Source organism: Triturus cristatus, chromosome 10 (assembly GCF_964204655.1).
Source record: "Triturus cristatus chromosome 10, aTriCri1.1, whole genome shotgun sequence".
In the NCBI taxonomy this organism is placed as follows: domain Eukaryota; kingdom Metazoa; phylum Chordata; class Amphibia; order Caudata; family Salamandridae; genus Triturus; species Triturus cristatus.
In genome coordinates, this window is record NC_140593.1 from 1,241,882,909 (window position 1) to 1,241,910,754 (window position 27,846).

General features: G+C 50.4%; 1 protein-coding gene across 1 annotated transcript in view; it reads right to left on the minus strand.

Moving 5' to 3' along the window:
* Nucleotides 1–27,846, minus strand: part of LOC146797181 (forkhead box protein P3-like) — a 238,098-nt gene that overhangs the window by 105,564 nt on the left and 104,688 nt on the right. The window contains exons 6-7 of the mRNA XM_085630324.1: nucleotides 23,796–23,904; nucleotides 18,275–18,367 (exon numbers count right to left, since the gene is read on the minus strand). Of these exons, the coding sequence (XP_085486450.1) occupies nucleotides 18,275–18,367; nucleotides 23,796–23,904 (202 nt within the window). The remainder of the gene's footprint in view (nucleotides 1–18,274; nucleotides 18,368–23,795; nucleotides 23,905–27,846) is intronic.

Here is a 27,846-nt window from a genome sequence, read left to right on the forward strand (position 1 = left end):
GAGGGATCTCGCAGGACCAGAACATCCCCATTACTTGTATGGCTGCTGAGGGATCTCGCAGGACCAGAACATCCCCATTACTTGTAGGGCTGCTAAGAGATCTCGCAGGACCAGAACATCTCATGTTACTTGTGGGACTGCTGAGGGATCTCGCAGGACCAGAACATCCCCATTACTTGTTGGGCTGCTGAGGGATCTCGCAGGACCAGAACATCCCCATTACTTGTTGGGCTGCTGAGGGATCTCGCAGGACCAGAACATCCCCATTACTTGTAGGGCTGCTGAGGGATCTCGTAGGACCAGAACATCCCCATTACTTGTAGGGCTGCTAAGAGATCTCGCAGGACCAGAACATCTCACGTTACTTGTGGGACTGCTGAGGGATCTCGCAGGACCAGAACATCCCCATTACTTGTTGGGCTGCTGAGAGATGTTGCAGGACCATAACATCCCAGGTTACTTGTGGGGCTGCTGAGAGATGTCGCAGGACCAGAACATCCCACGTTACTTGTGTGGCTGCTGAGGGCTCTCGCAGGACCAGAACATCCCCATTACTTGTTGGGCTGCTGAGAGATGTCGCAGGACCAGAACATCCAACGTTACTTGTGGGGCTGGTGAGGGCTCTCACAGGACCAAAACATCCCCATTACTTGCTGGGCTGCTGAGGGATCTCGCAGGACCAGAACATCCCCGTTACTTGTTGGGCTGCTGAGAGATGTCTGAGGACCATAACATCCCCATTACTTGTTGGACTGCTGAGAGATGTCGCAGGACCATAACATCCCTGGTTACTTGTTGGGCTGCTGAGGGATCTCACAGGACCAGAACATCCCACGTTACTTGTGGGGCTGCTGAGGGCTCTCACAGAACCAGAACATCTCCATTACTTGTTGGGCTGCTGAGGAATCTCGCAGGAACAGAACATCCCCATTACTTGTAGGGCTGCTGAGGGTTCTCGCAGGACCAGAACATCCCCATTACTTGTTGGACTGCTGAGGGATCTCTCAGGACCAGTACATCCCCATTACTTGTTGGGCTGCTGAGAGATGTCTGAGGACCATAACATCCCCATTACTTGTTGGACTGCTGAGAGATGTCGCAGGACCATAACATCCCTGGTTACTTGTTGGGCTGCTGAGGGATCCCACAGGACCAGAACATCCCACGTTACTTGTGGGGCTGCTGAGGGCTCTCACAGGACCAGAACATCTCCATTACTTGTTGGGCTGCTGAGGGATCTCGCAGGAACAGAACATCCCCATTACTTGTAGGGCTGCTGAGGGTTCTTGCAGGACCATAACATCCCTGGTTACTTGTGGGGCTGCTGAGGGATCTCTCAGGACCAGAACATCCCCATTACTTGTAGGGCTGCCAAGAGATCTCGCAGGACCAGAACATTACCCATTACTTGTAGGGCTGCAGAAAAATCTTGTACGACCAGAAATTATCTAACAGTACAAAACAGGTTTACTTCAGAGTTTGGTTTCTGGGGAGTAAGATGGGGTGCGAGTGAAGGAACAGACTCTAAGAAGTGTATAAGAAGGAGTGGGATACACCTCCTGTAGTCCTGGTGTCTGACACTCAGGGGCATATTTACAAAGAACTGATGCAGCGCTGCAAGCAATTTAACAGCACCACGCTGCCTCATTGAAAAAATGCAGGGATGCACCATATTCACAAGAATACGGCACACCCCTGTGCTTTCCCTTGCACCGGCGCTAAAAAGCTTCCTAGTGCCAGTGCAGACACCCTTGCCATGGGGCCTTTGCTGCAGGGATGATCCTTTATGTGCAGGAAGGGAGACCTTCCTGCACATCAACAATCATTAAAGGTGACTTGCTCCTTCTATGTGTGCTGCAGAATGTGGCACATCTAGAAAGAGCATGAAACGAGGCGAAATAAAAGTACTTCTCCTCATTGCGCCACTCTAAGGCCTGCTTTTCAATGAGGTCAGCTTTTGGCGCTGCCTCAGATATACAGATCCTTGTAAATATGGGGCAGCGTCAAAAAGAAACGAGTGCTGAGGTGGAACACCCGCAGCAACACCCACTGCACTCCTCTAAGATGAAGAAAACTGCGTGGAGGGGAACAATATTGACACCGCTCTGTTAAGCCATGAAAAGGGGCTTAGCACCACGTTGTGAATAAGGAGCCGGGCACTCCGCCACCGCAGCATTGTGAAAAGTGGTGCCGCGGTCGTGCAATGCCCTTGTAGATATGCCCCTCAGTTTATTGACATCTTTTGTTACCCGTTTCTCTACATTTAGTGTTTGGTTTTGTGTTCTTTTTCCTTTACTTATATTCACGCCCAGAGCCGGGCCTTGCTTGGAGCGCGTCCTGAGCAGAAAGAAAGTTGCCACCCTCGCTGCCGTTGGAAAAGAATGAGGCAGCAGTGGCCGCTTTTCACAGGCCGGTCCCTGGCTGGCTACATCAAAGCAGTGACTTGCCTCGGATTCGACCTCCCAAACTCACCTGAGTCGCCCACAGCTTAGTCCGTCATGATGAGGAGAACGTGGTTGCTGGAGTTGGGAGGGGGTGTTGGTGTGTGGCAGCAGGGGGTGAAAGGTAGATGTGAGGGAACAGATGGGCATCGATAGGGTGTTAAATATAGTGATTGTGACACATTAGAAATGATTAGAACAACTTTAAATGTAATCGCTGGAGTCGGCGTAGAAGAGCGGGGGTGCGCAGGACCTCAATGCAGAGAAAGAGCTCCGCGAGCCTTGCAGAAGACTGGTGCCCTGGGCCTGGGCCCAGCTCGCCCGTGCCTAAAGCCGGCCCTGGTTACGCCTCCTCCCTCTCTAACTGGCAGTAGGCCATTCATCGCCACAGGAAGGGTGTGATTGTAAATCCTGCCACTAGATGGCAGCGGCGTCATTCAATGGACATCGAGTTCAGTTTCAGCATCAATGCAATTACACTGGTGACGTGTTTCCTAATCCTGCCCCTAGATGGCAGCGGCGTCATTCAATGGACATCGAGTTCAGTCTCAGTATTAGTGCAATTACACTGGTGATGTGTTTCCTAATCCTGCCACTAGATGGCAGCGGCGTCATTCAATAGACATGGATTCCATCCTCCGCATCAGAGATGTTGTGATTAGCCTCAGTATCAGTGCCCTTACACTGGTGATGTGGTGATTATTAATCCTGCCGCTAGATGCCAGCAGCGTCATTCAATGGACATTGAGTCCATTCGCATCATCAATCGGTGCCATCACACTTGTGATGTTGCGATTATTATTCTTACCACTAGAGGGCAGCAGCGTCATTTACATGACAGAGTCCAGTCGCAGCATCAATCAGTGGCATTACACTGGTGATGTTGGGTACTTTGCTGCCAGGTGACTCGAGGACTGAGCAGATAAGTGTTTCTTACAGTTGTTGGCACTTTCTGCTGTTTTGGGTGTTCCTGTACCATGGTCAGTGTGTGCTACCGGTGGCACCTGTCCATCAGCACCCACTGTGCAGCGCCGTGAAGTGTGCCAGTGACCGGAAGCACCTCACACACTGCACACTTTCACTCTCTTGTAATAGCCTTTATATAGCGCTTACTACCCCTGACAAGGCGTCGACGCGCTTTACGGAGGGCAGCACTCACAGTGAGCGGTTAGTCCCGTTTCATTGGTCGCTGCTGGCTGTTAGCTTTGGTCCTGTGTGCCCGAGGGATCCATGAACAGAAGGGGGCTGCGATCACTAGTGGGGGCTGTGTGATCAGTGCAGACGGGCGGTGGGATTAAAAGGTGAGCCGGAGGGGGGGCTAGGCTGCAGCTGCGAGGTTCAGGGGGGTTGTGATGTAAATGAGTTGGGGCAGTTTGCAGAGTTACAATAATAGAGATTAAGGCAAACAGGTCGTGCTCGGCGAGAGGGGAGAGAAGGCTGCAGAGGATGGAAGGGAAGGAAATAAAAGGAGAGACGAACGATGTGAGGACAATACATGTGCAACAGATGCAAACACTGAAACGCCGGCGTGACGCCTCCTGGGGTTCATCCGCCAGTTTGTCTCACAGTATTCATTACAGAAGCAAAGACGGACACGTGGACGGGTTCATATTTGGCACTGGATGGAGGGAGGGGGCTGCTTCCCCGGACAGTGGAAGGGCATCGCCTGCGTTTCTGTGGCCGGAGGGTGGAGATCCAGGCACTGGGGGTCAGGACGGCTGCTGGACTCTCTTTAGAAATGTAAGGAAGACGTTGATTGGAAGAGCCCCGGCTCATCCGATTCTGAAGCGCTGCCCCTGGTAGGTGGCAGGGGTGAGGGTGGAAGTGCAGATTCTGTTGTGGAAGGTGCCCTTTAGGAGGTGTCCGGCCTTTCGTCTCCTTTGATCACTGTTCAGTTGGGCTGATGACAGGAACCTCACGCCTCTTTGTACCTCTGTTGTGGGTGTTTCAGGCTGGAGACTAAACTACATTTATAAGTGATAGCTCACCTGTCACGTGACTCCCTTTAGTGGTCACAAGGACAGAGCAAGAGTATAACTTAAACTTAAAATGCCATCACTGTGCAGACAGGAAAATGCAAAGATTGCGGAATACAAGAATATTCATTGCTTTGACAGACATTTTCCCTCTGCCGTAGAATACCTTATTGCGACGCCGACATGATTCCTTGAGCGCTCCCTGCATAGACGTATGCTGCATATAAATATACCACTAGAAAGAAACCTTTTTTCAGCAATCTCAGGGCACATCTTCCTTTATTGACTCTATGTGCATAACAATACACTATCTAAGTATTGTTAAAATAAGAGTCATCCTCTATAGAGACGCCTCGCGGCACCCTGTTGCGTGTCTACACTTGATGGCACTGTCCTTGTGGGTCTACGGCAGAGCTCCTCAAACATTTTTGCCTCAGCCCCCCTAAACAAAATGCTTTGTCGTTGGGCCCCCTCCAAAACTTTATGGCAAAGGTTTGAGGTGCAGGAGGTGCAGAGCTGATCGCGGGGTGTCGGAAATTATCAGATTGTTTCGGGGTGCTCTCTGTAGCTCATAATCCACCCTAAATGTGAGACTTATAAAAGAGCATGGGTGTCAAACAAAAACAGAATTGCTCAAAACACTATGATTGGGGTTCTGTGGGCATCAACGTAGCTCCACCTCTAATGATGGCCGCCATTGGACCGTAGCTCCGAGGTCCAAAGAAGCATTGGCGCAGCAAGAACCCCCTACAGGACCAATGATACCTACAGCTCTGCGAAGAAGGCCATCTCCTCTACCCACTCCATGGAGCCAACACTTCTGGGCCCGATGCGCCAAGCAGGATCTCGGCAGCTTTGTATAAATGAATAAACAAAAAACAAATCTGCCCCCCCCCCCCCACTCCCTTCCTGCACAAAAACAATCCTGCATGTACTCCAAGTACCCGGGCACCGTGGTGCAAGGGGCCTGCGTTGGTGCTGGGGAGCCCATTGTGTGCCAACGTGGGGGAAAGGACAGGAAGGCACCATATTACCTTAAATACAATGCATTCCTGCCCTTTCTCTGTGACGCAGCGTACTACTGTGTAACTTTTTGATGAATACGCCCCTTAGTGGCCATTTCAATGGAAAATGTTATTGACAGTGTGCTACCACAGCATGCTATATTAATATATTTGAACAGTGTGCTACCACAGCATGCTATATTAATATATTTGTGACAGTGTGTTACCACAGCATGCTATATTAATATATTTGAACAGTGTGCTACCACAGCATGCTATATTAATATATTTGTGACAGTGTGTTACCACAGCATGCTATATTAATATATTTGAACAGTGCGCTACCACAGCATGCTATATTAATATATTTGCAGCAGTGTGCTACCACAGCATGCTATATTAATGTATTTGCAGCAGTGTGCTACCACAGCATGCTATATTAATATATGTGCAGCAGTGTGCTACCACAGCATGCTATATTAATATATTTGCAGCAGTGTGCTACCACAGCATGCTATATTATTATATTTGCAGCAGTGTGCTACCACAGCATGCTATATTAATATATTTGCAGCAGTGTGCTACCACAGCATGCTATATTAATATATTTGCAACAGTGTGCCACCACAGCATGCTATATTAATATATTTGCAACAGTGTGCCACCACAGCATGCTATATTAATATATTTGCATAAGTGTGCCACCACAGCATGCTATATTAATATATTTGCAACAGTGTGCTACCACAGCATGCAATATTATTATATTTGCAACAGTGTGCTACCGCAGCATGCTATATTAATATATTTGTGACAGTGTGTTACCACAGCATGCTATATTAATATATTTGCAGCAGTGTGCTACCACAGCATGCTATATTAATATATTTGAACAGTGTACTACCACAGCATGCTATATTAATTTGTGACAGTGTGCTACCACAGCATGCTTTATTAATATATTTGGAGCAGTGTGTTACCACAGCATGCTATATTGATATATTTGCAGCAGTGTACTACAACAGCATGCTATATTAATATATTTGAACAGTGTACTACCACAGCATGCTATATTAATATAGTTTGTGACAGTGTGCTACCACAGAATGCTATATTAATATATTTGCAGCAGTGTGCTACCACAGCATGCTATATTAATATATTTGAACAGTGTACTACCACAGCATGCTATATTAATATATGTGTGACAGTGTGTTACCACAGCATGCTATATTAATATATTTGGAGCAGTGTGTTACCACAGCATGCTATATTGATATATTTGCAGCAGTGTGCTACCACAGCATGCTATATTGATATATTTGTGACAGTGTGTTACCACAGCATGCTATATTAATATATTTGGAGCAGTGTGCTACCACAGCATGCTATATTAATATATTTGCAGCAGTGTGCTACCACAGCATGCTATATTAATATATTTGGAGCAGTGTGTTACCACAGCATGCTATATTGATATATTTGCAGCAGTGTGCTACCACAGCATGCTATATTAATATATTTGGAGCAGTGTGTTACCACAGCATGCTATATTAATATATTTGCAGCAGTGTGCTACCACAGCATGCCATATTAATATATTTGTGACAGTGTGTTACCACAGCATGCTATATTAATATATTTGTGACAGTGTGCTACCACAGCATGCTATATTAATATATTTTTGACAGTGTGCTACCACAACATGCTATATTAATATATTTGTGACAGTGTGCTACCACAGCATGCTATATTATTATATTTGTGACAGTGTGCTACCCCAGCATGCTATATTAATATATTTGTGACAGTGTGTTACCACAGCATGCTATATTAATATATTTGTGACAGTGTGCTACCACAGCATGCTATATTAATATATTTGTGACAGTGTGTTACCACAGCATGCTATATTAATATATTTGTGACAGTGTGCTACCACAGCATGCTATATTAATATATTTGTGACAGTGTGTTACCACAGCATGCTATAATAATATATTTGTGACAGTGTGCTACCATAGCATGCTATATTAATATATTTGTGACAGTGTGTTACCACAGCATGCTATATTGATATATTTGCAGCAGTGTGTTACCACAGCATGCTATATTGATATATTTGCAGCAGTGTGCTACCACAGCATGCTATATTAATATATTTGTGACAGTGTTTTACCACAGCAGGCTATATTAATATATTTGTGACAGTGTGTTACAACAGCATGCTATATTAATATATTTGTGACAGTGTGTTACCACAGCATGCTATATTAATTTATTTGTGACAGTGTGCTACCACAGCATGCTATATTAATATATTTGCGGCAGTGTGTTACCACAGCATGCCATATTAATATATTTCAACAGTGTGCTACCACAGCATGCTATATTAATATATTTGTGACAGTGTGTTACCACAGCATGCTATATTAATATATTTGTGACAGTGTGCTACCACAGCATGCCATATTAATATATTTAAACAGTGTGCTACCACAGCATGCTATATTAATATATTTGTGACAGTGTGTTACCACAGCATGCTATATTAATATATTTGTGACAGTGTGCTACCACAGCATGCTATATTAATATATTTGTGACAGCGTGTTACCACAGCATGCTATATTAATATATTTGTGACAGTGTGCTACCACAGCATGCTATATTACTATATTTGTGACAGTGTGTTACCACAGCATGCTATATTGATATATTTGCAGCAGTGTGCTACCACAGCATGCTATATTAATATATTTGCAGCAGTGTGCTACCACAGCATGCTATATTAATATATTTGCAACAGTGTGCCACCACAGCATGCTATATTAATATATTTGTGACAGTGTTTTACCACAGCATGCTATATTAATATATTTGTGACAGTGTGTTACCACAGCATGCTATATTAATATATTTGCAGCAGTGTGCTACCACAGCATGCTATATTAATATATTTGCAGCAGTGTGCTACTGCAGCATGCTATATTAATATATGTGCAGCAGTGTGCTACCACAGCATGCTATATTAATATATTTGCAGCAGTGTGCTACCACAGCATGCTATATTAATATATTTGAAGCAGTGTGCTACGACAGCATGCTATATTAATATATGTGCAGCAGTGTGCTACCACAGCATGCTATATTAATATATTTGCAGCAGTGTGCTACCACAGCATGCTATATTAATATATTTGCAGCAGTGTGCTACCACAGCATGCTATATTGATATATTTGCAGCAGTGTGTTACCACAGCATGCTATATTGATATATGTGCAGCAGTGTGCTACCACAGCATGCTATATTAATATATTTGTGACAGTGTGTTACCACAGCATGCTATATTAATATATTTGTGACAGTGTGCTACCACAGCATGCTATATTAATATATTTGTGACAGTGTATTCCTTTTCTGGAAATGAAGCAAATGGCATTGACAGCTATAAAATGAAACAAAGTGTAAAGTGAAGGGAAACATTTACTGACACAAAGAAACCTCTGAAAAGGTCCTTGGGTAGGAGAGGCGCCGGGTCACGTGTCACAAGACACTCTTCTGCCTCCAGCACTCAGGACAGATTCTCACAGACCCCATTTTACCAAATGTACTTTCAATCCATATGTTGGGGCCCAAGCGGCGGAGCGAGGGCCCCAGCGCAGTGCTCTGGTCAGACTCCTGTTTTCCAGGTCCCAGAAGCCCCTGGGGCTCCGAGGGCAGGGGGGCTAACTGGGGCTGCTAGAGGCTTCCACCTTACGGGGTTTTCTTCCCCCACTTGCTGGAAAGAGGAGAAGTGCGACCTCTGTGGACCTGGCATCATCGGGGTTGTGGCCCCAGCCCTCGTGGGCCCTGAGAATGCTGCCCAGCCTGGGTACAGGAGAGGGATCCATCGCGGACCTGCTGGGTTAAAAGTGGCCCCCACCAAGAATGAAGAGGGACAGGGCAGGGGTGTACCGGAACCGCAGACAGCGCCTCCAAGTGGCTGCAGGACGCTGTGGCGCAGGACTGGGGGAGTGGAGAGGAGCGAAGAGTGAACAGCATCGGGGGGGGGAATGAATCCATGGGGAGAAGGAATGAATCCAGGGGGAGGGGAATGAATCCAGGGGCACGGGGAATGAAACCAGGGGGAGAAAGAATGAATCCAGGGGGAGAAGGAATGAATCCAGGGGCACGGGGAATGAAACCAGGGGGAGAAGGAATGAATCCAGGGGCACGGGGAATGAATCCAGGGGGACGGGGAATGAATCCAGGGGGAGGGGGAATGAATCCAGGGGGAGAAGGAATGAATCCACGGGGCAGGGAGAATGAATCCAGGGGGACGGGAAATGAATCCAGGGGGACGGGGAATGAATCCAGGGGCACGGGGAATGAATGCAGGGGGACGGAGAATGAATCCAGGGGCATGGGGAACGAATCCAGGGGCACGGGGGAATGAATCCAGGGGCACGGGGAATGAATCCAGGGGGCCGGGGAATAAATGCAGGGGGGCAGAGAATGAATCCAGGGGGAGGGGGTATGAATCCAGGGGCACGGGGAATGAATCCAGGGGCACGGGGAATGAATCCAGGGGGAGGAGGATAGATCCAGGGGGACGGGGAATGAATCCAGGGGGACGGGGAATGAATCCAGGGGCACGGGGAATTAATCCAGGGGCACGGGGAATGAATCCAGGGGGCCGGGGAATGAATCCAGGGGGAGGGGATATGAATCCAGGGGCCCGGGGAATTAATCCAGGGGCACGGGGAATGAATCCAGGGGGACGGGGAATGAATCCAGGGGGACGGGGAATGAATCCAGGGGCACAGGGAATGAATCCAGGGGGCCGGGGAATGAATGCAGGGGGACGGAGAATGAATCCAGGGGCATGGGGAATGAATCCAGGGGCACGGGGGAATGAATCCAGGGGCACGGGGAATGAATCCAGGGGGCCGGGGAATAAATGCAGGGGGGCAGAGAATGAATCCAGGGGGAGGGGGTATGAATCCAGGGGCACGGGGAATGAATCCAGGGGCACGGGGAATGAATCCAGGGGGAGGAGGATAGATCCAGGGGGACGGGGAATGAATCCAGGGGGACGGGGAATGAATCCAGGGGCACGGGGAATTAATCCAGGGGCACGGGGAATGAATCCAGGGGGCCGGGGAATTAATCCAGGGGGAGGGGATATGAATCCAGGGGCCCGGGGAATTAATCCAGGGGCACGGGGAATGAATCCAGGGGACCGGGGAATGAATCCAGGGGGAGGGGTATGAATCCATGAGGAGGGGGGATGAATCCAGGGGCATGGGGAATGAATCCAGGGGCACGGGGAATGAATCCAGGGGGAGGAGGATAGATCCAGGGGGACGGGGAATGAATCCAGGGGGACGGGGAATAAATCCAGGGGCACGGGGAATGAATCCAGGGGGATGGGGAATGAATCCAGGGGCATGGGGAATGAATCCAGGGGACGGGGAATGACTCCAGGGGGAGAAGGAAAGAATCCAGGGGGGCAGGGAATGAATCCACGGGGAGGAGGCTTGAATCCAGGGGGAGAAGGAATGAATCCAGGGGGAGAAGGAATGAATCCAGGGGGAGAAGGAATGAATCCAGGGGGGCAGGGAATGAATCCACGGGGAGGAGGCTTGAATCCAGGGGGAGAAGGAATGAATCCAGGGGGAGAAGGAATGAATCCAGGGGCACGGGGAATGAATCCAGGGGGACGGGGAATGAATCCAGGGGGAGGGGGAATGAATACAGGGGGCCGGGGGATGAATCCAGGGGGCCGGGGAATGAATCCAGGGGCACGGGGAATGAATCCACGGGGAGGAGGATTGAATCCAGGGGCCGGGGAATGAATCCAGGGGGCCGGGGAATGAATCCAGGGGCACGGGGAATGAATCCAGGGGCACGGGGAATAAATCCAGGGGACAGGGAATGAATCCAGGGGGACGGGGAATGAATCCAGAGGGACGGGGAATGAATCCAGCAGGAGGAGCAATGAATCCATGGGAACGGGGAAGGAATCCAGGGGGAGAAGAAATGAATCCAGGGGGAGAAGGAATGAATCCAGGGGCACGGGGAATGAATCCAGGGGGAGAAGGAATGAATCCGGGGGAGAAGGAATGAATCCAGGGGAGAAGGAATGAATCCAGGGGCACGGGGAATGAATCCATGGGGACGGGGAATGAATCCAGGGGCACGGGGAATGTATCCAGGGGGAGAAGGAATGAATCCAGGGGCACGGGGAATGAATCCAGGGGCACGGGGAATGAATCCAGGGGGAGGGGGAATTAATCCAGGGGGCGAGGGAATGAATCCAGGGGCACGGGGAATGAATCCAGGGGGACGGGGAATGAATCCAGGGGGACGGGGAATGAATCCAGGGGCACGAGGAATGAATCCAGGGGCACCGGGAATGAAACCAGGGGGCCGGGGAATGAATGCAGGGGGACAGGGAATGAATCCAGGGGGAGGGGGAATGAATCCAGGGGCACGGGGAATGAATCCAGGGGCACGGGGAATGAATCCAGGGGCATGGGGAATGAATCCAGGGGCACGGGGAATGAATCCAGGGGGAGGGGGAATGAATCCAGGGGCGCGGGGAATGAATCCAGGGGGACGGGGAATGAATCTAGTGGGAGGGGGAATGAATCCAGGGGCACGGGAATGAATCCAGGGGGCCGGGGAATGAATCCAGGGGGCCGGGGAATAAATGCAGGGGGACGGAGAATGAATCCAGGGGCACGGGGAATGAATCCAGGGGGAGGGGGAATTAATCCAGGGGCACGGGGAATTAATCCAGGGGGATGGGGAATGAATCCAGGGGCATGGGGAATGAATCCAGGGGCACAGGGAATGAATCCAGGGGGCCGGGGAATGAATCCAGGGGGCCGGGGAATAAATGCAGGGGGACGGAGAATGAATCCAGGGGGAGGGGGGATGAATCCAGGGGCACGGGGAATTAATCCAGGGGGAGAAGGAATGAATCCAGGGGCACGGGGAATAAATCCAGGGGCACGGGGAATGAATCTAGGGGGACGGGGAATGAATCCAGGGGGACGGGGAATGAATCCAGGGGGGATGGGGAATTAATCCAGGGGCACGGGGAATGAATCCAGGGGCCGGGGAATTAATCCAGGGGGACGGGGAATGAATCCAGGGGGAGAAGGAATGAATCCAGGGGCACGGGGAATGAATCCAGGAAGACGGGAAATGAATACAGGGGGAGGGGGAATGAATCCAGGGGGAGGAGGATGGATCCAGGGGGACGGGGAATGAATCCAGGGGGACGGTTAATGAATCCAGGGGGAGAAGGAATGAATCCAGGGGCACGGGGAATTAATCCAGGGGGAGAAGGAATGAATCCAGGGGGAGAAGGAATGAATCCAGGGGCACGGGGAATGAATCCAGGGGGAGAAGGAATGAATCCAGGGGCACGGGGAATGAATCCAGGGGGAGAAGGAATGAATCCAGGGGGACGGGGAATGAATCCAGGGGCACGGGGAATGAATCCAGGGGGAGGGGGAATGAATCCAGGGGGAGAGGGAATGAATCCAGGGGGACGGGGAATGAATCCAGGGGGACGGGGAATGAATCCAGGGGCACGGGGAATGAATCCAGGGGGAGAAGGAATGAATCCAGGGGCACGGGGAATGAATCCAGGGGGAGAGGGAATGAATCCAGGGGGAGAAAGAATGAATCCAGGGGCACGGGGAATGAATCCAGGGGGAGAAGGAATGAATCCAGGGGGAGAAGGAATGAATCCAGGGGGCCGGGGAATGAATCGAGGGGCACAGGGAATGAATCCAGGGGCACGGGGAATGTATCCAGGGGGAGAAGGAATGAATCCAGGGGCACGAGAATGAATCCAGGGGCATGGGGAATGAATACAGGGGCACGGGGAATGAATCCCGGGGCATGGGGAATGAATCCAGGGTCACGGGGAATGAATCCAGAGGTTCCGGGGAATGAATCCAGGGGCATGGGGAATGATTCCAGGGGCACGGGGAATAAATCCAGGGGCACGGGGAATGAATCCAGGGGCACGGGGAATGAATCCAGGGGGAGGAGGATGGATCCAGGGGGACGGGGAATGAATCCAGGGGCACGGGGAATGAATCCAGGGGCATGGGGATGACTCCAGGGGCACGGGGATGACTCCAGGGGCACGGGGAATTAATCCAGGGGCACAGGGAATGAATGCAGGGGGACGGGGAATGAATCCAGGGGGAGGGGGAATGAATCCAGGGGGACCGGGAATGAATCCAGGGGGATGGGGAATGAATCCAGGGGCACGGGGAATGTATGCAAGGGGAGGGGAATAAATCCAGGGGCAAGGGGAATGAATCCAGGGGGACGGGGAATGAATCCAGGGGGAGAGGGGAATGAATCCAGGGGGCCGGGGAATGAATCCAGGAGGAGAAGGAATGAATCCAGGTTGGAGGGAATGAATCCAGGGGGCCGCGGAATGAATGCAGGGGGACGGAGAATGAATCCAGGGGGAGGGGGAATGAATCCAGGGGCACGGGGAATGAATCCAGGGGGAAAGGGGAATGAATCCAGGGGGCCGGGGAATGAATCCAGGGGGAGAAGGAATGAATCCAGGGGGGAGGGAATGAATCCAGAGGGCCGGGGAATGAATGCAGGGGGACGGAGAATGAATCCAGGTGGAGGGGGAATGAATCCAGGGGCACGGGGAATGAATCCAGGGGCACGGGGAATGAATCCAGTGGCACGAGGAATGAATCCAGGGGGAGGAGGATGGATCCAGGGGGACGGGGAATGAATCCAGGGGGACGGGGAATGAATGCAGGGGGAGGGGAATAAATCCAGGGGCACGGGGAATGAATCCAGGGGGACGGGGAATGAATCCAGGGGGAAAGGGGAATGAATCTAGGGGGCCGGGGAATGAATCCAGGGGGAGAAGGAATGAATCTAGGGGGAGGGAATGAATCCAGGGGGCCGGGGAATGAATGCAGGGGGACGGAGAATTAATCCAGGGGGAGGGGGAATGAATCCAGGGGCACGGGGAATGAATCCAGGGGCACGGGGAATGAATCCAGGGGGAGGAGGATAGATCCAGGGGGACGGGGAATTAATCCAGGGGGACGGGGAATTAATCCAGGGGGATGGGAAATGAATCCAGGGGCACGGGGAATGAATCCAGGGGGCCGGGGAATTAATCCACGGGCACGGGGAATGAATCCAGGGGGAGAAGGAATGAATCCAGGGGCACGGGGAATGAATCCAGGGGCACGGGGAATTAATCCAGGGGGAGGGGGAATTAATCCAGGGGGAGGTGGATGGATCCAGGGGGACGGGGAATGAATCCAGGGGGACGGGGAATTAATCCAGGGGGAGAAGGAATGAATCCAGGGGCACGGGGAATGAATCCAGGGGGAGAGGGAATGAATCCAGGGGGAGAAAGAATGAATCCAGGGGCACGGGGAATGAATCCAGGGGGAGAAGGAATGAATCCAGGGGGAGAAGGAATGAATCCAGGGGCACGGGGAATGAATCCAGGGGGACGGGGAATGAATCCAGGGGCACGGGGAATGTATCCAGGGGGAGAAGGAATGAATCCAGGGGCACGAGAATGAATCCAGGGGCATGGGGAATGAATACAGGGGCACGGGGAATGAATACAGGGGCACGGGGAATGAATCCAGGGGGAGGGGGAATGAATCCAGGGGGAGAGGGAATGAATCCAGGGGGAGAGAGACTGAATCCAGGGGGCCGGGGAATGAATCCAGGGGCACGGGGAATGAATCCAGGGGCACAGGGAATGAATCCAGGGGCACGGCGAATGAATACCGGGGCACGGGGAATGAATCCAGGGGCACGGGGAATGAATCCAGGGGGCCGGGGAATGAATCCAGGGGCACGGGGAATGATTCCAGGGGCACGGGGAATTAATCCAGGAGCACGGGAAATTAATCCAAGGCACGGGGAATAAATCCAGGGGCACGGGGAATGAATCCAGGGGCACAGGGAATGAATCCAGGGGGAGGAGGATGGATCCAGGGGGACGGGGAATGAATCCAGGGGCACGGGGAAAGAATCCAGGGGCACGGGGATGACTCCAGGGGCACAGGGATGACTCCAGGGGCACGGGGATGACTCCAGGGGCACGGGGAATTAATCCAGGGGCACAGGGAATGAATGCAGGGGGACGGGGAATGAATCCAGGGGGAGGGGGAATGAATCCAGGGGGACGGGGAATGAATCCAGGGGGAGGGGGAATGAATCCAGGGGGAGGGGGAATGAATCCAGGGGGAGGTGGATGGATCCAGGGGGACGGGGAATGAATCCAGGGGGACGGGGAATGAATGCAGGGGGAGGGGAATAAATCCAGGGGCACGGGGAATGAATCCAGGGAGAGGAGGATGGATCCAGGGGAACGGGGAATGAATCCAGGGGGAGGGGGAATGAATCCAGGGGGCCGGGGAATGAATCCAGGGGGAGAAGGAATGAATCCAGGGGGGAGGGAATGAATCCAGGGGCACGGGGAATGAATCTAGGGGTACGGGGAATAAATCCAGGGGCACGGGGAATGAATCCAGTGAGAGGAGGATGGATCCAGGGGAACGGGGAATGAATCCAGGGGCACGGGGAATGAATACAGGGGCACAGGGAATGAATCCAGGGGGCTGGGGAATGAATCCACGGGGACGGCGAATGAATCCAGGGGGAGAAGGAATGAATCCAGGGGCACGGGGAATTAATCCAGGGGCACGGGGAATGAATCCAGGGGGAGGGGGAATGAAGCCAGGGGGACGGGAATGAATCCGGGGGCACGGGGAATGAATCCAGGGGGAGGAGGATGAATCCAGGGGCACAGGGAATGAATCCAGGGGGAAGAGGATGGATCCAGGGGGACGGGGAATGAATTCACGGGGACGGCGAATTAATCCAGGGGCACAGGGAATGATTCCAGGGGCACCGGGAATGAATCCAGGGGCACGGGGAATGAATCCAGGGGGAGTGGAAATGAATCCAGGGGGAGGGGGAATGAATCCAGGGGGACGGAGAATGAATCCAGTGGGAGGGGGAATGAATCCAGGGGAGGAGGATGGATCCAGGGGGACGGGGAATGAATCCAGGGGGGCGGGGAATGAATCCAGGGGCACGGGGAATGAATCCAGGGGCACGGGGAATGAATCCAGGGGCACGGGGAATAAATCCAGGGGCCGGGAATGAATCCAGGGGGGAGGGGGGAGAAGGAATGAATCCAGGGGGAGAGAGAATATATGCAAGGAGGGTGAATGCAGGGGAAGAAGGGATGACTCCAGGGGCACGGGGAATGACTCCAGGGGGAGGGGGAATGAATCCAGGGGGACGGGGAATGAATCCAGGGGCACGAGGAATGAATCCAGGGGCACTGGGAAATAATCCAGGGGCACGGGGAATTAATCCAGGGGGACGGGGAATGAATCCAGGGGGAGAATGAATCCAGGGGGACGGGGAATGAATCCAGGGGGAGGGGCAATTCATCCAGGGGGACGGGGAATGAATCCAGGGGGAGGGGGAATTAATCCAGGGGGAGAAGGAAAGAAGCCAGTGGGAGAGGGAATGAATGCAGGGGGAGGGGGAATGAATCCAGGGGGAGAGGGAATTAATGCAGGGGGGGTATGAATGCAGGGGGAGAGGGAATTAATCCAGGGGGACGGGGAATTAATCCAGGGGAACGGGGAATTAATCCAGGGGCACGGGGAATGAATGCAGGGGGACGGGGAATGAATCCAGGGGCACGGGGAATTAATCCAGGGGGTGAAGGAATGAATCAAGGGGCACGGGGAATGAATCCAGGGGCACGGGGAATGAATCCAGGGGGAGGAGGATGGATCCAGGGGGACGGGGAATGAATCCAGGGGCACAGGGAATGAAGCCAGGGGCACGGGGAATTAATCCAGGGGGAGATGATGGATCCATGGGGACGGGGAATGAATCCAGGGGGACGGGGAATGAATCCACGGGGACGGCGAATGAATCCAGGGGGAGAAGGAATGAATCCAGGGGCACGGGGAATGAGTCCAGGGGGACGGAGAATGAATCCAGGGGGACGGGGAATGAATCCAGGGGCACGGGGAATGAATCCAGGGGGAGGAGGATGGATCCAGGGGGACAGGGAATGAAGCCAGGGGCACAGGGAATGATTCCAGGGGGCCGGGGAATGAATCCACGGGGGAGAGTGGATGAATGCAGGGGGAGAGGGAATGAATCCAGTGGGAGAGGGAATGAATCCAGGGGGCCGGGGAATGAATGCCGCTGCATGAGAACTGATCATGCAGGACCTGGCGGTGCTTAATTTGTGAAAATAAAAGTACGTGCTAGGGCGCTTTCAGGGAGGCCACTGCCAACGACTTGTTAGATGACATCCAGGAATGGCGTGAAATGTCAGATACCCCTAGGAGGAGGGGCTGGACCTCTCAGCTGCCCCCCTGCCCCCCCATCCCCGATTCGTCCTTTACCTCAGGCAGGCCAGCGCTTAGAAGCTGGGCCTTGGCGAGCGTTGTGTGCGCCGGTGTCATTGTCTGTGCGATGAACCTGTCGATCGGCTGCACACCACCCTGCAGCGGCCCCTTCACAAACAGCCCCTCAATAACTGTCCGTCACTGGTCACCGTTTTAAAAAGGAATACAAATCTGTTACATAAAAAGGCCGTCTGAACCTGGCGGCTCTCGAGAGAGTGCGCCCTTCTCCCTAGCGCCTAGAGGCCCAGTGGATAATGTTGTCGGCTCTATAAAGCCATTTATTATAACGGAATTCAAGTATAGCGCCAACCACCTGCTCAATCAGCGCGAAGCACTAGGTCCAGACCGAGCCCCCCTTGTCTAGCAGAATACAAGGCGTTAAGGTGTCACTCACCGTGCCAGACGGGGTCTGTGAGCTGGTCTGTGCGCAGCTGTCCGCCTCCAGGTGGCGCTGCAGGGCTCTTAGGCGCTCCTTCTGCTGGACCAGCTGCAGAGAAGGGGCAGAAAGGACAGATCAGAATTCACAGATGCCCCAACAGCATTTCCACAGATACCCTCCTGCTCTCTGTTGCCCCAGTAGTGTTGGAACCCACAGAGCAGGGGAAGGCTCAGTTCAGACCCCTTTGTAACCAGTTAACGTCCTGAGGGCGCTGACACACATGATGTGCAGCTTCTAGGCGCTTACTCGGTGCCTTTCTTTGGGCGAGAAATATGGGATTTGTGGCAACCATCCTCGGCTGACTTGTTTTCAACATCCGGGTTTCTCTTTACTGTCTTGTCTTTACTCGTCGAGCGTGCCCACGACTTCGCAGATGGATGACATTTTCAGCTGCGGGGTCTTTCCATTGCAGTATTGTTTGATGTGGATAAGGACTACCTCGTCTCTTTCGACGTGGAGTCACTATATACATGCATTCCACAGGATGAGACTCTTACCGCCATTGAGACTCTCCTATTGAATGACCCTCCAGATTCCATCACGCCAGTTTCTTTTATCATCAACTGTGCAAGGTTGGCTATGAAAGACATTTTTTTCAATTTGAGGAACAATTGTTCCTCCAAGTGTCTGGCACTTCAATGGGGAGCATTTTTGCTCCCAGCCTAGCAAATCTGTATGTCCATATGTTCGAACAAGAACACATTTTTAGTACCAGCAATCCATAAAGAGACCACATGTGTGTGTGGAAAAGATACATTGATGATGTGTTTGTGGTGTGGCGCGGCACATCAACATCTCTAATGGAGTTCAAAACCTGGCTCAATGATTGTAACTCCTTTTTGAAATTCACTTGTGAATACAGTAAAACACACTTACCTTTTTCGGATATTTGGATCTCACCATCGGAAGGGGGCCTTAGCACTGAACTGTATAAGAAACCTATGACAAAGAATTCCCTCCTACCATATGGGAGTTTTCATCCCCAAGCATTACGTGATAACTTGCCTTTTGGACAGTTTTTACGTATTAAAAGGAATTGTCCATCCTCTGCCAAATACAAAGAACATGCTGACAACCTATCTGACCAACTACAAGAGAGACAGTACCCAAAACGATTAGTTAAAAAATCCTTTAAACGGGCTTTTAACAATAATCGGGCAGCCTTATTAGAACCTAGTAACACTAAGGAAGCTACTAATAGGTTGACGTGTCCATACTTTTTGTAAATTCTCCAACAAAATCAAGAAGAGTATTCTCACTAATTGGAAAATAATATAGGCGGCGAAACACTTCAACGACCTTTATTTGCCTTCAAACGCACTAGTAACATCAGGGATCGTCTGGTACACACCCGGCCTCGTAGTCATGCTAGAGCATCACAGAATTCGTTGTGGGGTTTTCCTCCGGTACAGGGTCATTTCCCTTGCGGCTCATGCACGGCTTGCCCCCACACCTCTATAACAAAAGAAACTGACATTGGATCTGAAAGACCATGGGTTCTTAAATGCCATACTAATTGCAATAGCGACAAATCGATATAAATGATCACATGTTCTTGCGCTTTGCGATATGTTGGCATGACCACACGACGTGTTAAAACACGCATTCTCGAACATAAGAGTACTATTCGATGTGGAAAATCCTCTACGAAGCTGACTAACCATTTTCTGAGTGTAAAACACAGTCCTAGTGAATTGAAGTGGACTGTCTTAGAAAGACCCTTTATTCCACCTCATTTAACTGATCTTGCTACATTCCTATTTAAGCGGGAACAGAGGTGGGTACATAAATTGCGGACTGATACCACAGGCTTAAACGATGATATACCCTGGTTGTTATTATAAACAAGTGGTAGAGTCTATTTGTGTCTCTTTCTGTATATGCTAACGCCTTATTCACCATTTTTACAATACACTATTTTCCTGTAGAAGTGGTTTGATAGACACCAATGTCGGGCTTTTTAGCATTATTGACCTGTATCTACGAGGTCTTAATTGATGAGACATATAGCCTTGTTCATGCACCACTGTTGACGTCTGTTAAGCTTGCCTCTACATACTGAATTGTATGTATACGATTACTTCATGAACTATCAACTTTGATAGTGTCCTTGTTATTAACTGCATAGTTCTGTTTTTGCATTCCAGTGCTTGTTTAGGCACATTGTTTTCAATATGTTTGCAGCCTTTACATTTTGGAAGACTAGAAGTATGTACACGCTTTGGAATTACATTAATGGATACCACTCGCTTTCACAGATTTCTATTTGGGTTTTACTAGACATGCGCGGTAGAGAAGAGATAGTGTCTCTTCTATGCACATGCGCAATGTTTACAACCGACGGGGGCTTTCAGACGTAAGAACATATGTCTGTATTTCAATTGGAAGTTCAGCAGGCTATGATTAGAATTTATGGCGGCGCTTTTACTCTCCCGGAACAATAATAGAAAACATTAGCTTTCACAGATTACTGTGTGGGCTTTATTTGACATGCGCAGTAGTGAGAGGATAGTGTCTCTTCTACACACATGCACTATACATACAGCCTATAGCGACATTCAGACGTTAGAGCTAACGTCTTGATTTTGATTGGCAGTTCATCACGGAAGGATAAGCATTTATGGTGGCGTTTTTCCTCTCCCGGTACCTCCGGCCACAGGCTCAATTTGACGCCGGCGTACCGACGGATAGGTAAGCCCTTGGATGCCCTCCTTGACTCTTCTTGTACTATTGACTATATTGGCCGGTTACACTCCTTAGGCTTCTTCTAACCCAATATAAGTCAGTCTAAACATTAGCGAGATACTTACACGATAAGTTTCAAGTTCAATCTACTCATTTACCTAAAAAATATATATACATTTTCTATTTCTATCCAGGTGAACGAGTTTTAGTGGTGTTATGATTTAGTGCGAGAGTAGATTCCATTGAATCTATACTGTATATCAATGGTGTCTAGTCCACAGCCTTATTGCTTTAAGTCTCCCTCCTTTAGTTTGCCGTTCTAATATACATGCTTATCTGGGGCATTAGTACAAATGGTATAACCCCCTTTTTTTGATTCATGATAAGACATGTCATTGTTGATAGCTATTTTGCTATAGTTTCTTCCAGAGCGGTGCCCCTTTCCTGAGCGGTTGCCAGGTAGAGGTGTGGTGACTTACCCAGTAGTTACGGGTGAGTTATTTTTCTTTTTCTTGTTGTTTTTGAATGTGAAACTTTATTAGTCTTTGTAGTACTTGGGAACACTACATTGATGTTGGCTTTCTAACTTTGATTGTAGGTTATTCACTTTAAGAAACAGGCGGACCAAGAAAATCCTTGTTCCTGTATCCTTTTCTGTTGTATCACTAATTTCATTCTCTAGCAGCAGCATTATAATGTTCTGATGAAAGCCTGGCCCACTGTTTGGCACTATGGCTGAAACATGTTGACAGATTGACTTTTTTTCATCATAGCGGTTTATAATTAAGGGTGGGCGTAGTTCGCGAAGTAGCACTTCGCGAAGCTACGCAAAGTGAAGTTTGCACTACGCGAGCTACGCGTAGCACTTCGCGAACTGCGTAGTAACATGTTCGCACTGTGCGAGATGTTGTTTTCAATGATTGCACAGTGCGGACAAGCAACCGGCACTGTGCAATCATTGAAAATGGCATCTTGCACAGTGCGAGCTGTAGTTTTTTGCTGCTCGAGTAGATTTTTACTCGAGCGGCAGCTTTCCCAACGCGAACTGGTAGTTTCTCATCGCGAGCGGTCGCGAGCATACGCGACCCCTCGCAATGAGAAACCTGACCTCCTCGCGTTGGGAATCTCGCCGGGAGGTTTATTTTCCATGCTCGCGATCGCGAATAAGGAAAAAGTCTCGCCGGGATGTCATTTTGCTTGCTCGCGGTCGCCAACTTGACGTTGAGGACCGCGAGCAAGCAAAAAATGACCGCAGCACTACGCAACACTACGCTACGTGTGTTCGCACTGTGCTACGTGCAGTTCGCGTAGTGCGAAGTAGCGCGAACTTCGCAAACTACGCGAGCGTAGCGTAGTGCTTCGCCCAGGCCTATTTATAATTCCGACCGCTGATGCTCTGTATTTTTTAATCCTGGCAAAGAACGTCTTATAATAAAGTTTTTTCTTGACGTCCTTTAGTCAGTTTTAAAGTTCACTCTCCTCACAGTTTTGGTTTTGTGTTGCGCTGCGTCCTCATTCATACTATCAGCTCTTCATTTGTGGATTTATAATATCCGATTTAACATACTAAAACATCCCTGAGCTCCTCCCTCTTAGTAGAGGGGGTTGTAGCCCCCAGAGGAACTAGGTTTTTCCTCTGGGAGGAGAATCCCAAATGATGAAGCATGTCACCTGTGGTGAGTGAGGGATTTCGTCCTAAAAAGGGATATGCCCTAAAATAACTCTGTTAAGCTTAATTACTAAGTAGTGGTTTTTCCACACTTGTTTATAACGTTTTTGTAGACCTCGGGATTTCTTACTGTTAATTGTTCTGTTGTTGGGGATCAAATCCTGTGTGGTCTTTAAACTTCCCTGGGACCCTCCGGCGTTGAACCGTATTTTGTTTCAGAATGCTTTCTAGCACCTGTTTCCGGTGCCCACAGTAATCTCCATGCGCATCTTGTATTCTAGATATTTTCCCCTGAAGAAGTCGGGTCCTGCCCGAAAGGCATCGGGAGATTCATTTGAATGTTTCATAAAGATGGAAAGATATTTGGATTATTCATTCACGATATGAAGTCATAATATCGGAAGTTCAAATAAATCCTCATATCGCAGTCAATTTATTTATACGATTCATTACTGTACCAATACAGACTCACAGATCCTGCTTTCAGCAGGCCTTCAGCTGTGCTCCGGGGGACGTAATTTAGTTAAGTTACTCTACCTTTCTGCACAAGGAATCACACATGAAAAAAGTAAAAACAAAACGAGGAGAAATAACGCATTTCTCCTCGTTTCACCAACTTAAGACCAGTTTTTTTACCTGGTATTAATTTTGGCGCTGCCTCCTATTTACGCTGCCCTTGTACATAGGGGGCAGCGTCAAAATCAATGGGAGTTGCGGTGGAACGTCCACCGCAACACCCACTGCCCACACCTTTCACGCTATGCCCCAGTGTTTTCAACGACTCTCATCTTTTTCTTGTGGTGGACAACGAATGTCTTGGCCACAGAATCAATTATATTTCAATTTCTATCATTGGTCAAGCTGGCAACTCGTTAAACATTGAACCTTTAACCCCTTCTGTGCCACGCCCTTTCCCCCTCCTGTGCCGGGCGTTACATTAGTGGGTGGGGTTCATGACGAGATAGTCTCGTCATGGGCACAGCACGACCGTGCTCCATGACGAGACTATCTCGTCATGGGCACTGAAGAGGTTAATGCCTTGCCCCTGTGGCCCGCTTCCGCCTACCTTGGCATTACCTGGCAGGCGTTTGCCTGTTCTCTGTTTCTCTCCTCTGTCCTCACCTGCTGCTCCAAGATCTGCACCACCTCCCTCTGCATCAAGTACTTCGCGGCACCTCCTCCGCACACACTGTATTCCCTGTGCTGGACCGTGCGCTCCGTATCCCAGGGCCTGGGGAGACATGGAGAGAGAGGAGTTGGCCTAATGGTTAGGGCGCTTGACCTCGGACCTGTGGGAACTGGGTTCGAGTCTCGGTAATGACGCTAAACATCCTGTGATTCTGGGCAAATCACTTAATCTCCCCATGCCTAACAAAAAAAATGAATGTGTGTCCTCATGTAACGCAACTGGTGCTTGTGTAAAGCGCTCTGATACCCGATTCGGGTCAAGTTCGCGCTGTATAAAACTCCACCTCACCGTGTATCCCCCACACTGGTTGGTATACAGAGGACCTCAGACTGCTTAAACACCACTGCAAACACCCTGAGCAGCGCACACCATTCATGATACCACACGCAAGAGTTCCCTGCACCCCACCAACCACAGGCAGCCAGCCCTGCTGTGGACAGACGTGGGCTGCACGGTCGTCTGCACAACCCACAGCGTGCAGCCCCCCTCCCCCCCCCGTTGCACAAGGCCTTCGGCTGAGCGAGGCAGGGGTTGTCAGCAGGACCCCACCCCGCCGCAGGAGGCCAACGCCGCTGCGCATGTCCTGTGGATGTGCGTAGCGGGGGCTGGCGGCAAGGCGTGGGCGTTCCCATGCGCAGCAACCAAACATGCACAGGCTGCCAGCCCCTGCAGGTGGCCATTGGCCAAGCACAACTGCACGCACTCAATACTGTTTTAATGATTGTTTTAGGATTTGTGACTCCAAAAGACTCTGCTGAGCGGCCGCAAGGAATGTGACTCTTGTGATAAAAAGAAAACATTTTCTTTCATGTTTATTTTATTGCCGGGGAACCCTTTGGTTCCCCCGTATATGGGCTTGAAGGTCAGGGTACGTCCACCTTCCCCCCCCATGCTCATTTTTTTCCTAACACGTTGCTCAGTGCACCAAGTTGGGTAATGGCAGCCGCAGCCAATCAGAGTGCAATGGATTGACGGACCGCAGTGGATGATGCAGAAAGAGCTCCCTGCTCCAATGGCGTGCCTTTATTTATTTTACATAATCCTCCATGGATTCGCAAATGGAAATGGGAATGTCACTTTTGTCGCCTCTCCTATTTTAGGCCAGTGCTCAGTGATGTCATCAATGAGGTCATTTGGGATGTCATCAGTGATGTCATCAGTGATGTCATAGAACATGTCATGAGCGATGCAATAGGTCATAAGCAGTGCATGGCGGAGGTGCAGGTTATACTCAGCTGTCCTCTGCTAACTATAGCTGCTGAATTTCAAAATGTTAATGTTGTCACTGACAGATTCACCCAACTATAGTGCAAGGTAAATATGTAAAGATTTGATAAAAACAGAGTCATCTTCACCAGTCGCTTTTCTGAGTGATCTTAAGCGGTTGTCTATGAAGAAAATAACATTTAAAAATGTTCTTGAAAGTACAAACCCCATTTGGTTGGTCTGGTGGCCACACCTCAGAAGGATGAATAGTTCAATCTTCCAGAACATATAATCACCATGTATGGATGCATGCTACCGTGCCAGGAGCTGAGCTTACCCTCACCCCTGATCCAGGTGCTGAATTTAACACACAGATCACCGCTGATCCAGGGGCTGAATACAGCATGGTTATACTCACCCCTGATCCAGGAGTCGCACACAACACAGAGTTACCCTCACCCTTGATCCATGGTCTGGCTATAATAGGCAGTTGCACTCACCCTTGATCTAGGTCCTGGATATAACACATGATTACACTCACGGACTGAATATAACACACGGTTACAGCCACCCGTGGTCCAGGGGCTGAATACAGCACACGGTTACAGCCACCCGTGGTCCAGGGGCTGAATACAGCACACGGTTACAGCCACCCGTGGTCCAGGGGCTGAAAACAGCACACGGTTACACTCACCCCTGATCCAGGGGCTGAAGACAGCACACGGTTACACTCACCCCGGATCCAGGGGATGAATATAACGCAGCCAGACACTCACCTTTGATCCAGGGGCTGAATACAACACACGGTTACACTAACTCCTGATCCAGGGGCTGAATTTAACACACGGTTACACTCAGCCCTGATCCAGGGGCTGAATAAAACACACAGATCACCGCTGATCCAGGGGCTGAATATAGCATGGTTATACTCGCCCTTGAACCAGGAGCCGCACACAACACAGAGTTACCCTCACCCTTGATCCATGGACTGACTATAATAGGCAGTGGCACTCACCCTTGATCTAGGTCCTGGATATAACACATGATTACACTCACGGGCTGAATATAACACACGGTTACAGTCACCCTTGGTCCAGGGGCTGAAGACAGCACACGGTTACACTCACCCCGGATCCAGGGGATGAATATAACGCAGCCAGACACTCACCTTTGATCCAGGGGCTGAATACAACACACGGTTACACTAACTCCTGATCCAGGGGCTGAATACAACATACGTTACACTCCCACTGATCCAGTGGCTGAATACAACACACGGTTACAGTCACTCCTGGTCCAGGGGCTGAAGACAGCACACGGTTACACTCATCCCTGATCCAGGGGCTGAATATAACGCAGGGAGACACTCACCCCTGATCCAGGGGCTGAATATAACACACGTTACACTAACCCCTGATCCAGGGGCTGAATACAACACACGGTTACACTCACCCCTGATCCAGGGGCTGAATATAACGCAGGGAGACACTCACCCCTGATCCAGGTCCTGACCATAACACATGGTTACACTCACCCCTTATCCAGAAGCTGAATACAACACACAGTTACACTAACCCCTGATCCAGGGGCTGAATACAACACATGTTACACTCACCCCTGATCCAGGGGCTGAATACAACACATGGTTACAGTCATCCCAGGACCGGGGGCTAAATACAACACACAGTGACACTTACCCCTGATACAGGTCCTGGCTATACCACATGGGACACTCACCCCTGATCTAGGTCCTGACTATAACACATGGTTACACTCACCCCTGATCCAGGGGCTGAATATAACACATGGTTACACTAACCCCTGATCCAGGGGCTGAATACAACACACGTTACACTCCCTCCTGATCCAGTGGCTGAATACAACACACGGTTACAGTCACCCCTGGTCCAGGGGCTGAAGACAGCACACGGTTACACTAACACCTGATCCAGGGGCTGAATATAACGCAGGGAGACACTCACCCCTGATCCAGGGGCTGAATATAACACACGGTTACACTAACCCCTGATCCAGGGGCTGAATATAACACACGGTTACACTCACCCCTGATCCAGGGGCTGAATATAACACAGGGAGACACTCACCCCTGATCCAGGTCCTGACTATAACACATGGTTACACTCACCCCTTATCCAGAAGCTGAATACAACACACAGTTACACTAACCCCTGATCCAAGGGCTGAATACAACACATGTTACACTCACCCCTGATCCAGGGGCTGAATACAACACATGGTTACAGTCATCCCAGGACCAGGGGCTAAATACAACACACGGTGACACTTACCCCTGATACAGGTCGTGGCTATACCACATGGTACACTTACCCCTGATCTAGGTCCTGACTATAACACATGGTTACACTCACCCCTGATCCAGGGGCTGAATACAACACATGGTTACACTCACCCCTGATCCAGGGGCTGAATATAACACACGGTTACACTAACCCCTGATCCAGGGGCTGAATATAACACACGGTTACACTCACCCCTGATCCAGGAGCTGAATATAACGCAGGGAGACACTCACCCCTGATCCAGGTCCTGACTATAACACATGGTTACACTCACCCCTTATACAGAAGCTGAATACAACACACAGTTACACTAACCCCTGATCCAAGGGCTGAATACAACACAAGTTACACTCACCCCTGATCCAGGGGCTGAATACAACACATGGTTACAGTCATCCCAGGACCAGGGGCTAAATACAACACACGGTGACACTTACCCCTGATACAGGTCGTGGCT